Source organism: Camarhynchus parvulus, chromosome 3, assembly GCF_901933205.1.
Source record: "Camarhynchus parvulus chromosome 3, STF_HiC, whole genome shotgun sequence".
In the NCBI taxonomy this organism is placed as follows: domain Eukaryota; kingdom Metazoa; phylum Chordata; class Aves; order Passeriformes; family Thraupidae; genus Camarhynchus; species Camarhynchus parvulus.
Window position 1 is genome coordinate 48974139 of NC_044573.1, and position 12794 is coordinate 48986932.

At 37.6% G+C, this 12794-nt stretch overlaps 1 protein-coding gene across 1 annotated transcript in view; it reads right to left on the reverse strand.

Annotated features, from left to right (window-relative positions):
* MAP3K5 (mitogen-activated protein kinase kinase kinase 5) overlaps positions 1–12794 on the reverse strand; it is a 98563-nt gene that overhangs the window by 7602 nt on the left and 78167 nt on the right. The window contains exons 17-25 of the mRNA XM_030945078.1: positions 12630–12766; positions 11919–12024; positions 10791–10948; positions 10135–10312; positions 9296–9316; positions 8034–8211; positions 7771–7939; positions 4763–4948; positions 1188–1293 (exon numbers count right to left, since the gene is read on the reverse strand). Of these exons, the coding sequence (XP_030800938.1) occupies positions 1188–1293; positions 4763–4948; positions 7771–7939; positions 8034–8211; positions 9296–9316; positions 10135–10312; positions 10791–10948; positions 11919–12024; positions 12630–12766 (1239 nt within the window). The remainder of the gene's footprint in view (positions 1–1187; positions 1294–4762; positions 4949–7770; positions 7940–8033; positions 8212–9295; positions 9317–10134; positions 10313–10790; positions 10949–11918; positions 12025–12629; positions 12767–12794) is intronic.

Sequence of the window (12794 nt, forward strand, 5' to 3'; positions counted from 1 at the left end):
TGGATTTGCTTTGAACTTCTTATTAGCAGGATGTAGAAGTTCTTTGCCATTGTTCACCACCAGACAGCATAAAATTGGCTTTGTACCATTCCTTAAACATCCCATAACTTTTAGAAGTGTTAAGGGCAGGGATAAATCTCCACATCATAAAAAAAATTAAGAAAAAAGAGTGAGACAAACGCAAGGGAAAGTAATCAGAAGCAGGGAATCAGCAGATGATCAGTGCCTGAAAACCACTGGGGCACAGAGGCTTTTGTTTAAGCTTGACCACCTAGCATTAATTGATGCTGTATGGGGAAGAACAGACTACTATGGAGGAATTCTACAGTTACTCCTATTACACAGCAATGAAGTACATGCCTGTAAGACGAGTTCAGCATTCTAATCAGAAGACAGAGGAGTTTCTTTGTGACTTGAAAGTAACACATAAACTCTATTTATATCTTGTTGTTTGTGCTAGGGATATGGAAAGTAAGGAGAATAGGAATAGATGTAACTTTCAAAGTAATTTTTAGATCCCCTTATTGATAATCTAAGACTCAACCCACTGCAGGAAACAGGAATGTATTTTGACTTAAAGCATGAAATGAAAATTATTTTGTGATATCTGAAAATATCACCATTAATTCCATAACCATTAATTCCAGCATTAGAAGTTAAGAAGCAGCAGAAAAACTATACTTGGAAATAGGTAGAGAAGTAACAGAATGGGCTACAATTTCATCTAAACCGACTCCTTCTCTCAGTGAAGCCATACATTCTAAATCCACATTTAAAATACAATGTACAAATTGCAGGCACTGCAGACCTGTTCGTTTGGTTTTGGCAGGTTTTAAGTCAAGGGTTTGGGGTTGTTTGGGTTGTTGTTTTTTGGGTTTTTTTTAAGACAGCTTCTGGCCATAAGCAATAAGCCAAATTTTGCACCTGAAAAAATTAGGTCCCAGAGCACCTTAACCTACTACTACTCACCGTGTTGCAGAATCATTTAGATTACACATTGTGGAAAGGTGCTTTCCACATAGCTTGAACAATACACAGATTAACTTCTGAATTGCAAAACAGACAGTGAACAGGAAAAAGGCCACTGCTGGTTTCAAAATCTTAAGTGAAGCATCATGATCACAACTCTAAAGCATGTTTAAAGAGATCAGCTGATAAACATTTGCTGAGTATTAAGAATGACTCACCTGGGACCAGAATTGTAATAGCAGTCTGCACAGCTTTTCTGATTATGCTGTCCAGTGCAAACATCCAATGTGGCTTAATATTATGATTTCGGAGAACTTTATTGACCTAGTGAGAGAAAATTCAGTTCAGATATTACATACCCCACAACTTAAAATGAGAATATATGTCATATATTTATGACATATGAGTTTAAACTTCTAGATGCTATATCCAAGCAGATGATTACGATTATTTCTTGATAGCAACATTATCAACTTCATCCATTTTTTAATAAGTCATGCAATATGTTATATTTTTCATCAAGTATTGGTTCCTGGGCTAGGTGACTGTTGGTGGCTGTGATACTTAACCTTCGTGTCTGTGGAGAGAAACTTCAAAAGAATGCAAGCAAGACAAATAACAAGGACTATGTTATGGAAGGCTTGCAGCTGAAGCTAATTAATCTTGTTACTTTTTTTGGCATCACTTTCACTGCTTGCTCTGAGCGCTACTTGTCTATTCTAAAGTACAATTGTAGGAAATATAAAATGACTAATGTAATGCTGCTCCTACTTAATTCTGAAACTTTATGTTAATTTAAACAATGAGGTAACTTCATTTGCGTGATGTACCATTTTCTCTTTCTTTCTACTTCTTACTTTATACAGTCTGATGGTTTTCTACACTGGGTTGCTCCTAATTGCTCACAGGCCTGCTCCCAAACTGCTTTGAGCCATATTCTCAGATGCCTCTATGGATGCTCCATGCCACTTGCACAAACATCTCTACCTCATGGAACTGTTTTCCAGCTCCCAAATGACAAAGAAATGCCTAGCCAACAGTAAGCAGCAATAGCACAAGGCTCAGTGCTGTTTTCCAGGCACAGAAGCAATCCAAAGCAACAAAGCAGGAGCAGAATTTAAACAGTTGCAGGAAACAACAAATATAACCGTATTTACAAAACTATCAAGTTACAGCATTATAAATAAAGGAGCAACTACCGATTATGAAAAAAAGTGGCAAAAAGATACTTCACCCTTCCTAAAAAAGGGATAAGTTCAATTCCCTCATTCTTTGATAACCTTTCTGTAAAAAATAACTGAAGTCACACAAATGATGCCTTCAGAGGATATGTAAAAGTTACTAATCCTACTATTTTCACTGCCAAAAAGCAAGAGTATTCAGAGATGCAGTAATTTATGCAGGTACCTGCACTGGCTTTGTTTGGGATGGAGTTAATTTCTTTCACAGCAGTCCACATGGTGCTATGTTTCAGACTGTGACTAAAACAGCCTTGATAGCACACGCATGTTTCAGTTCCTGCTGAGCAAAGCTTACATGCTGTCAAGGCTGCCTCTGCTCCTGTGAGGGGGCTGTGGGTGGACTAAAGGCTGGAGGGCACATGGCTGGCACAGCTGGAGCAGCGGGAGCAGCTGACCTAGGAAATATTCCCTTCCATATAAGCTCATGATGGGCAATAAACTAGAGCCTGCTTTTTCCAAAGGAGCTGTTGCTCAGGGATTGGCTGGGCACAAGTCTGCTGTTGGTGACTGACTGCTTTTGCAACACTTGTGAGCTTTTTCCCCCCTTTCACTTATTTAACAATCTTTATTTTTACCCACAAATTTTCTCACTTTTGGTCCTTCCAATTCTCTCCCTCTTCCTGTTGGGAGGGAGTGAATGAATGGGTAGGGGTTTTCCTCTACCTGCCAGCCAGGGTCCACCCAGCGCAGCAGTATGTCTGCTCGATTCTATGGCCAATGGCCACGAGATGGCACTTGGACACTGCGTTTGGATTCCAGAGCTGTCAGCAGTGCCAGGGGAGCCTGCCCTGGGCCTGACACCTGGGCAGCAGCTGCCCCAAAGGCTTCCCAGTGCCCTCTGAGGCAGCACAGCTCCCCTGTGCGAGCACTTTGCACCTTCCAAAACCCACTGCTACTGAAACAGTGACGTGTTCAGCTAAGTCGAACTTTATTGAGAACTGAAGAAACAAAATCTAACTTTGTCAAGATCACAACCATCCATAGTAATGTGATTTAGTTATTTATATGACATCACAAAATTACTTTTTCTTGGTTGGTCTGATAAGGATGTTGTGATTATTAAACACTGTAACCTAAGATCACCTTATTAAGTACCAAGAGCAAGGGAACTACTTTCCCTCACTTTTAGCAGTACCTCAGTCTCTGCAGCATCTGAGGTCTTGATAATGTCCTGGATTTCAGTGTAGAATAGAAATCTATTGTATGGCCAAAAGAATTAAGATTGCACACATATAAAGCAAAGTTTGTCTTTTAACTTTCTGTGGGTTTAGTTAAATAACAGATAGTAATGAAAGAGACACTTACCAGTTAAAAAAAAAGCAACTTGTAATTATGAAGTTAACAGAAAGTAAATTTTTTACTGATAAGAATACAACCCAGGAAATTACTACCAAACAACTGATGCCCAGCAACATCTCTATCAAAACAGTATAAGTATTTGTACTATTACCCCCTGCATTGTTTTCTTGACCTTGTATGCTTGTTTTTTCTCCTTCAGTACCAAAATAATATTAATATGAGATTAATAGAGACAGCTGAAAACATACTCAAAAGAATCAAAGAGAAAACTTTTGATTTGTAGAAAGATCTCTTTCACAGATTCATTTAACACTTTTTTTTTAATAAAAGCATCTAATTCTTGTTAGTGTAGTCTGTGCAACACTTTACATGCTATGCCATCCTTCCTGACTTGTCTTCTACTTGTCTGAGTGCCCCAGGTTTGAATTCTAAAAGGATCATCCACCTCAGATTCCTATCTGAATTGTCATTTCATTTTTACTACATGACTTCAGAGTGGACAAGTGATGCTTAGCACAGCTGCACCCTCCCATGTTCATTATTCATCTTAAGCATTAAGCCTAACTGCTTGGGAACTAACACTTAATTTTGAGTGTTAGTTATACCTTAAGAAAACATTTGCTGTTTGTAAACTGGCTATTTAAAGGCTACCCGTGCATGTGTTTGGTTGCTCAATGTAGGATATGATAAATATTGCATTTATTATTGGTAGAAAAGTAACAATACTCCTTATCCTGCTTATTATAAATTGAAATAATAATTTCTAGTTTGGCAGAAATCTGCTAATCAAAATACTATAAGTAAGAATTCAATACAGTATTACAAGGTAGACAGACAACTATGGGGGTCAATGCATTAATTTGCAAGAGAAGTTTAAGAGATCTGCATTTATGTAGGATAAACCTGACATTTATTTTAGTCTTATTACCCAGAAAACCTTCCAAAATGAGATTTTTAAAGAAGGATTTCCTGCCTTACTATTTTGACACAATATTCACACAATTATTCTGAACTTTCTGTATCTTTAATCAGTGAGATCTCAGTAGTGTTCAAGGTCGGTGTCCTGCCAAAAGATCACAAGGCAACCAAACCAAGTCACTGCTGTAGGTTCAGATTTTGCTATTGCAGTTTCAAAGCCCTCAAATATTATTGTTTCAGCAGCTCTGAAAGTTAAACAAGTTCACTTTGGTCCTGGTTTGTTTCGTTTTTTTCAGTTTAGGTGCACAAATTTCTTAGTAAAAATGACAACTTACAGCATCTTGAAAACCAAACAGCACAAGCTGCACTTGGCTGATACCATGGCTGTCAAAGTCCAACTCCAGCTTCAATTTTGAAAGCGTGGTTGCGATGATTTTGCGATCAGTGGACCGTACAAACTCTCTGAGGCTGGAAACGAGTGTTGTGATATGTTCCCATTTTAGCTTGGGTTCTTCAGATCCCTGGCAGAAGACAGAGGAAAAGAAATAGTTTTGATAGTCATCTTTTGAGACATACATCCAAAAGGACTTCAGTCAATAATGTCAGCTGGCAATATGGGTTTTCAGAAACTCTGTTGCTATGGTTAAGGGGAAGGTGCAGCTGCAGGTCAGGTGCTGGTGGCAGCACAACTGCAGCAGCACAGAGCTCTGGGGCTGGGCTCCCTGGGGACAGGCAGGGGGGAACTCATTGAACAAGTAGCTGACTTCATTTTACACCATTTGCTGAAGAATGTGTGCACACTGTAGTGTATATGTGTCTTTGTACAGAAATGAATAAAGATATGAATAAATGTACTGTGCACTGGATACTACAAATGACTCATAATTGCAAACACACACATGCTTTGCAGTGCTTCTAATTTCTGGGTGCCTCTCAGAGACAATGTGCAAAGTCTACAGCAGCATTTAAAATAAGAGATTAGCCAAAGTTACGCAGGAGGCTCACAAAGGTACTGCTTGTTTCTTATGTAATTTCCTAATTTCCCTTAATACAGAACTTCTACACTTAGCTGTTCTTAAAGCAAGTCTACAAAGATCTCACCCTTCTAGTATAAATATTCATTTGCCTATTTTTAAAAGCTTTTGTGAGCAGGAGCTACCAGAAGCAAAAAGCTCAAAAGCATTAATCAGAAACACCAGCCTAAGTAACCAGGAAGCAGAGCGGTGTATTTGCTCTCATAAGTTAAGTTATGCCAACTGAATGCAAATTTCAAAGCCAAATCTTAAATTAAGCCAGAGTTGTAGTTCAACATGAGGTATTAGATGCTTATTCTGAAGGAAGTAAAGTAAATATCTATATAGACTAAGGATATCCAACATTGATTTCTGTAAAAGAAGGACATATGGTGTTTGGTTCTATTGCATTTGCCAGTTTTATGCCATGAATGTTATGGCTGGCGAGACACCAAGAACTATTGTTTGCCAGTAACACTGAGCTTTTAACTATAGTCAAGTAATTCTGATCAGGATGAAACAAAGATAATTTTATTGAGAAGGAAGCTTAAAAAAACTTCTAGTGCAAAGATACCACTGACCAAAACATCCACCTGAAATAAAAGGTCCTAGCCTCTGATCTTGATCTGCTTTGAAGAATTCACCTGATGATTTTCTGCACAGAAGTGATCTCTCACTGTTCTGCAGTAGCCAATCTTCTTTCCAGGTAAATAATTAAAAAGCCATTAGGGCAGATAGGTAAATGCACACCATAGCCCTTGACTAGAAGATCCAAGTCCACCAAGGTACTAGGCACTATGGGGACAGGAGGAGCAGTGTGACTTGCTAATTAGAAATAGTGACCCATTTTGTGAGGGGCATTCTCCTCTTCTAGCCCTCAAACCTAATGACTTTGCTGAAACCTTCCTCGTGAAAAGTGTTTGTGAAGAGAAAAACTCTTATGAAATCCTAAACCCTGATGAGACCTAACAAGCAGGCCAGGCTTGTTCTATTAGTAATTTCTTGCATTTCTCAAGGGAGAAAACAGTCTCTGGGAGTCAGAGCTCAGCATCCTTTTGAAGGGCGGCCAGTCACATGAACATGAGTTTTGAACTCTTTGGCTCTAAAATTCTGTGTCTCTGCTTCTCTCTCAAGTTGTTCCAGCCCAAGCTGAGAAAGGCATGAAACATTGAGCACACTCTCTGGGATTTGTGATTGAGTTTCAGCCTCTCACGATCACTGATTATTACTTGCATACACATGCAAAAACTGTGTCTTTTACAACACTTTCACAAAGCACCGACCACAAATGTCTTTCTCACTGCCTTATCTTTTAACATTTTCTGTAGTTACCAGGATAACTGTGGGTTACTCTCTCCCCCTCCCAAGAGTTAGAAGTTGTTTTTATTTGCATTTCCATTTACAGTAACTTTAGTACATGCATAATAACCATATGGTTTGCATCAGTTTCTAAACACTAGTTTCTTTAGAAGATGAGTTGTCATGTTTTATACAAATGTTTTAGACCAGCAATACTTTGCCTTGAGAGTGAAGTGAATCAATTAACTACTAACACACACACAAACAAGAGCAAAAAATCCTGTCATCCAATTACAGTGTTGCAACACTTAGAAGTGAGGTCATGATCTGTTATTTCTTCAGTGTTGTCCTGACCTGATACATCATCATAATGAATCATCTGCACAAAAGAGTGCCAAAAGGTTATTCTACAATTGTTTTGTTGATTGTTGTAGCTCTTACAATTACTACATCTTCCCTCCATACATGCTCCCAACTGCACTGAAGAATAGCTGCAGTTTGTTTTCTTCCCAGCCCCCTCTTTCCCCTGTTATGGCTGCTGGCTAGAAGGCAATGGTGTATCCATCAGCCCCATCTTTTCTATACAGTAGCCTAACAAGGCCAGAGCAGGCCAAAGGTCCTAAACTTCCCTCTGTCAAATCAGTCAGTTGGAACACAGAACTTTAAAAGGAGGTCAAGATAATCCACTCCTGGAGATCATCTACCTTATATGAATTACTCAAATTTTAAAAGCACCGGAAAAATAGAGTATCATGAAAACATGTTTTTCTGTTGTCTTACCAGTACTAATACCCAGGTATATACATAGTAATTACGAACAAAAAGGCCTATATAATGCATCTTGAACAATTTCAAAGCCTGTTTTTAATAGCCCAAATAAAACAGTAACCATGAAAGCTTACATGGTGTATGCTTTCTAGTTTAATCAAACTTCATTTCTAATTGCTTTACTATGTTTAATTTCAAGAGTTCCAGGTAACTGCAGAAAAGTCTTAGAATTCCATAAAATTCTTGTTGCCCTCTGAAATTACCTGAGTCAAAGCTTCCATCAGGTTCCTCACCACCTGCTCTTGGTCCTCAGTTAATATTCTGTGGAGGGTGGCTCTCCTTTCACTATCCTTCTTGAGCATGAAAAACCCGGAATCTTTCTCTTCAGGTGAAGGAGGTGCACTGTGATCCTCAAAATGTTCATCTGGGATGCTGAATGACACAGTGAAAAGAAACATTACAAAAACCATCCTGATGCACGCATTCCTAATCTACTATGTAACAAAAAGGTCACGTAGCTCTTTACCTCAGAAAAAGGGACCGGATTCCCTTCCCATCTTTTTCTCCGCAGGATTTTGCTCTTGTTTTGAAAGAGAATGGATCAATTTTTAATTCTGTATCAGGTGAGACAGAACCATATTCACTGCTGCTACTTGTATCTTCCACCAGAACAGGGACAGGTAAGGATATGCTCCGAAGATACTCTATTTGTATAGGAATATTCAGAAATTAGAACTTAATAATGCCATTAGAGTTTTGAAGTGAAGATTATTTTTTCAGAGGAGACAGAAAAACTCCAGCCTTCACACACACCAACACAAAATATTAGAGAAAAATTGACAAAAAACTCCTAAAACTTTTTTGTCTGGAATAGAGTTATCTTTCAGGTATGTTTTTATTCCTGAAAGATGGAAATGCTGGGCTTCTTGCGAGTTCACTCACAGAACTTCAACACTGAAGTGAATGTGCATCTCCTATCATGACTTCCAGCAGTAGGAAAACATTTCTATAAGGTAAGTTGTCCAAGCACCTTCCAACATCTTAATTTTATGGGTGTATAAATTTATATAAACACTATATATAAGTGTAGGTACTAAAACAGATAAAAGATACATTTCTTCATCAAATTCATTTGTACAAGTTTAATTAATTAATTATTATTAGTCATAATCATTGACTAATAATAATAGACATGCAGTTAAGTAATAATTTTTAGTTTTAAATCCAGAGCACACATTGCCACTGCAGGAAACTACTCATGTCTATTTCACATGTGCACATTTCGAAATGTACTTTGATACCAATTCAGCATGAAGGTAACTATGTGTGTGTTCAGTTCCCTCCCACACTCTCCCAGTTCATTTCGTGAAAGAGATGAGTATCCTGTATCCTGGTCTGACAAGGGGTCCCAAATGCATTCTGGTTTGTCAGTTCTAGAATTTAGTCTAATAAAAATCTGTGCTCTCATTCTCCATAAACCTTGGCTATGTGACTACTATAAAACAGCCACTGGTTTCCACCAAATGTCCCCATAAATGACAGCAGAGCCCTACAAGCTTGTATCACCCACCTGCCTGCACAATTAAGCCATAGTCTGATAGGATTAAAAACAGTATTTCAGATATGCAAAATGAATTAGTTGTTCCTAACAGAGAAGGGTCACTTATTTTCACAATTGTGACAGCTTCTCTTTCCATCTTTTTAGTGTTGACAAATTATACCAGGATAAGTGATAACTACAGTATCTACACAGGTATGTTTTTGATGGAGAAGTAGGTTAAAACTCACCATTTGTGTTGGCTGAAAGGACTGTGTGAGAAAGGGAAAGAGAAAAAAGAAAGTTAAACATGCTGAAATTAACTGAGAAAAATCTAAAGGGTAACTTCCCATTTTTATGGATTATCTCAATTCTCCTGGCTGCAGTCTCCAAAAGTGTAATTTATTGCAATTTAATTTTATTCTGAGGGGGTGGAAACCACAGTAAAAGTGATCATCAACTATCATCTCTTTACCTGATATTTTTCTTTCTTTAAGTATCATGCTAAAAAATATACAGAAGGTATTTTCCCAAGTGTATATCTACACACAATAGAATATGTTATTACTGCTCTCAAAACTCCTTTGCTACTTTCCATAATTTAGAACACTACAGGAAATGAACATTTCCTGAAATGAAATTTCATGAAACAAAAATAATGCAGTGTATGCACATTTGCTATGGGACAAAGATTAATTCTGCTTATCTAGAAAACTCCACTGAGATTCAATAGCATGTTCTAACCTTACAGAAAATATACTCTATGTAAATATTCTTTCAATGAAAACGTATGCAAATTTAAAAGAGGGAAAAAATGAAACAAAAATGCAACAACCATAAAAACTGCACAAAATCACAGACTTTTAAAAAATACTAGAAATATTTCTATAAATTGACTTCTGTGACAACATGGTAACAGAATTCTGCTACAACAGCATTTCTGCAGTAAGTTGCTGGTAGAGAAGGCCACATATGAGCATTCACATGGGATAGAGATCTGTTGTTTTCACCTTAAAGACTAAATCAGCAGTTCCAGGAAGCAGTACCATGGGCAAGAGGAAACTTCCAGATTGAATTTAGCAATGCTTACCTGAGAGCTTTGAAGGAGACTTTCTTTTCTTGCTTGAAACCTTCAAGAATTCATCTATAAGTAGCTCATGAGCAAAAGCTCGTTTATCAGGATCTGGTTCAAAGCAACGCAATATGAAAGCCTTGGCTTCTGCAGACATGGATTCAGGAATTTCTGGGTGTATTTTAAACATCCCCACCTGAGACAAATAAAGGGAGAAACAATGGCCTGAAGTGTTCTTCCTCCAAACACTAAACAACATCAAAAAACTGTTTAGATAGTAGAAGTGGTATATCATTCTCAGGTTTTAATATTAACTTTATACAACTAGTTTATTAATTCAGAGAAAAAACCCCAAACTATTATAAACTGCATAAGCAATTGCATTTAAAAACCTCCACAGCTGCAAGTAGAGGCCCTTCACAAAGCAGAAAACTGTTTCTTTTTCTCTGTTTGGTGTTCTTTCTTAACACCCAGGCTGCTGAAAAGCTGCTATCTCTCTACTAATCTATTCAAAAATACACAGCACTCCCTCTCAGGTGAATCAGATTATTGTTCTTAACAGAATCCAAGCACTTCCTTTATCTCCCTTTCTTGCAACCTTTAATTCTCCAAAACAGTCATCAGATTTCCTATGTTTAGAAATATGACTCAGCTGTACAAAGAAGATATCTGACCTTAAACATGGCTGCTTGTGGTTCTCCCAGTTCATAAAATGGGGGTTTCCCTGTAGCCATCTCAATGATTGTGCATCCCAAAGACCAGATGTCTGCAGCCTTCCCATAGCCACGTGGCCCTTTGTCTATGATCTCTGGTGCCATATACTGGAGGGTACCTGTATAAAACATAGTCTTTTTTGTATACTTAGGTGTAATAATGCTGCAAATAGATAGCTAAAAGAAAAGAGGAGCAAAATGACTGAGAAGTGAGCAATATCAGAAGAGTTAAAAAATCTCCTTTTATTATTCAAAATTCAAAAATTTTCACATGCATTCTATATAAAATTCAAAATACTGCTCAAGATATTACTTGTGCTAAAAGCATTTGGTATCATCTACTGATCTGGAGATCGCTTTTCAATGTCAACGACAACTGCTAAATGTTTCAATGAGCTTTGGATCAGAGATAGCTTTCTTTTTTTTTTTATATCTGAAGATTAAAATACAGGAAAGCACTCTGAATTGTACCCAGAGAGGAAAAGGAAGAGAAACCTGAAATCTTAACCTAAAAGAGTAGGTGAAATGAACATTTTCTTCTGAAGTAAGGGAATTAATGTGACACATCATCCTGCACTCTGTTCCTTTTTCAGAAGCAATGGAAGAGCAAAGGATGGAATTAAAGTAACAGCCGCTTCTCATTTTGCATAACTATTTAATGCAGTGTCACTGCATGATTTAACACTCAAATCAAATTATCAAGCAGAAGGAGGAGCAACTGAATGACAGGTTCTGCAGATACGCAATTCTGGAGATGAAGTCAGAATGTCCAAGCCAATCATGAAAGAAAAAGATCAGCAAGATGAAAAAGCTTCACACACAAAGGAGACAGACTCAAATAAAGTACAGGAGAGACACAGCTCTTCTGTTGTAGAGGACTTTGATATCACAAGTGGAACATCCAAAACAGCACTCTCTTTGAACAGTGCATACAAGTACAGGATGTAGCTTAAGATTATATATCCGAAAGTTATTCTTCCAGTAACCTTTCATAGTGATTTGAAGTCAATGAAAGTTCAGCATCTGTGGATTCTGATCCTACATACACAGTTCGAGTGAGGATAAGAAAAATCTCCCCTGGGAACATACCAGTGAAGGTTTCAGTACAAGGATTGATTCCTGCAAGTCTCTTTGAAGTTCCAAAGTCCGAAATCTTTAACACTCCACTGTATGTGTTGATAAGCACGTTATCACCCTGAGGAAAAGAACATGCAGAGCAGTTATTTTTCTCTGCAGACCCTTTATCTAAGACTTTTTGCATAACCCGTTTCTACAATGCACTCTTTACTAAGTAAGTGACTTCTTAAGAGAGGAGATGAAAGATAAATCAATAGTGTTCCTGCCGTATGCAATCCCATTAACAAAACCTTCATCTCAGAGTGAATTTCCCCTCTTACCAGAAGTTAAAGATTACTAAAAGAGGGAAAAAGGCTTTTTTTTAAAAAACAAGCCAAGCACTTTTTCATCTGCAATCTCCTTGGAAAAGAACTTGCTAATTATACCATCCACAATCTTCTTCACTTCAATCAGATTTTATGAAAGTTCAGTCATGTCTTTGAAACCACAAAACAAAGTATCTACTTTGTCACATATTAGGTTGCTATATGTGAATTTTCCTAAAATAAAAAAACCACAAACATATTTTGTTGGTGCAAATTGAAATCAACGATGGTTCACCTATGTAACCCATGGTTCAAAATAGCAGAGAGCTTTCAGAAAAAAAGGTTTTAAATTACAGGATAAAGAAATGGTTATGCAGCTACATAACACTGTCAGGCTTAACTCTCTGCAAATCCTTACCTTTATGTCTCGATGCACTATTTGATTATCATGGAGGTATTTTAATCCTTCAAGAATCTGCTTGGTGTAAAAGCCAATTGTCTGCTCATTATTTTTTAATGGTCCCCATTTTGATCGTAGAAGAGCAGAAAGACTGCCTGTAATTTTGGAGAGGAAAAAGTGAAA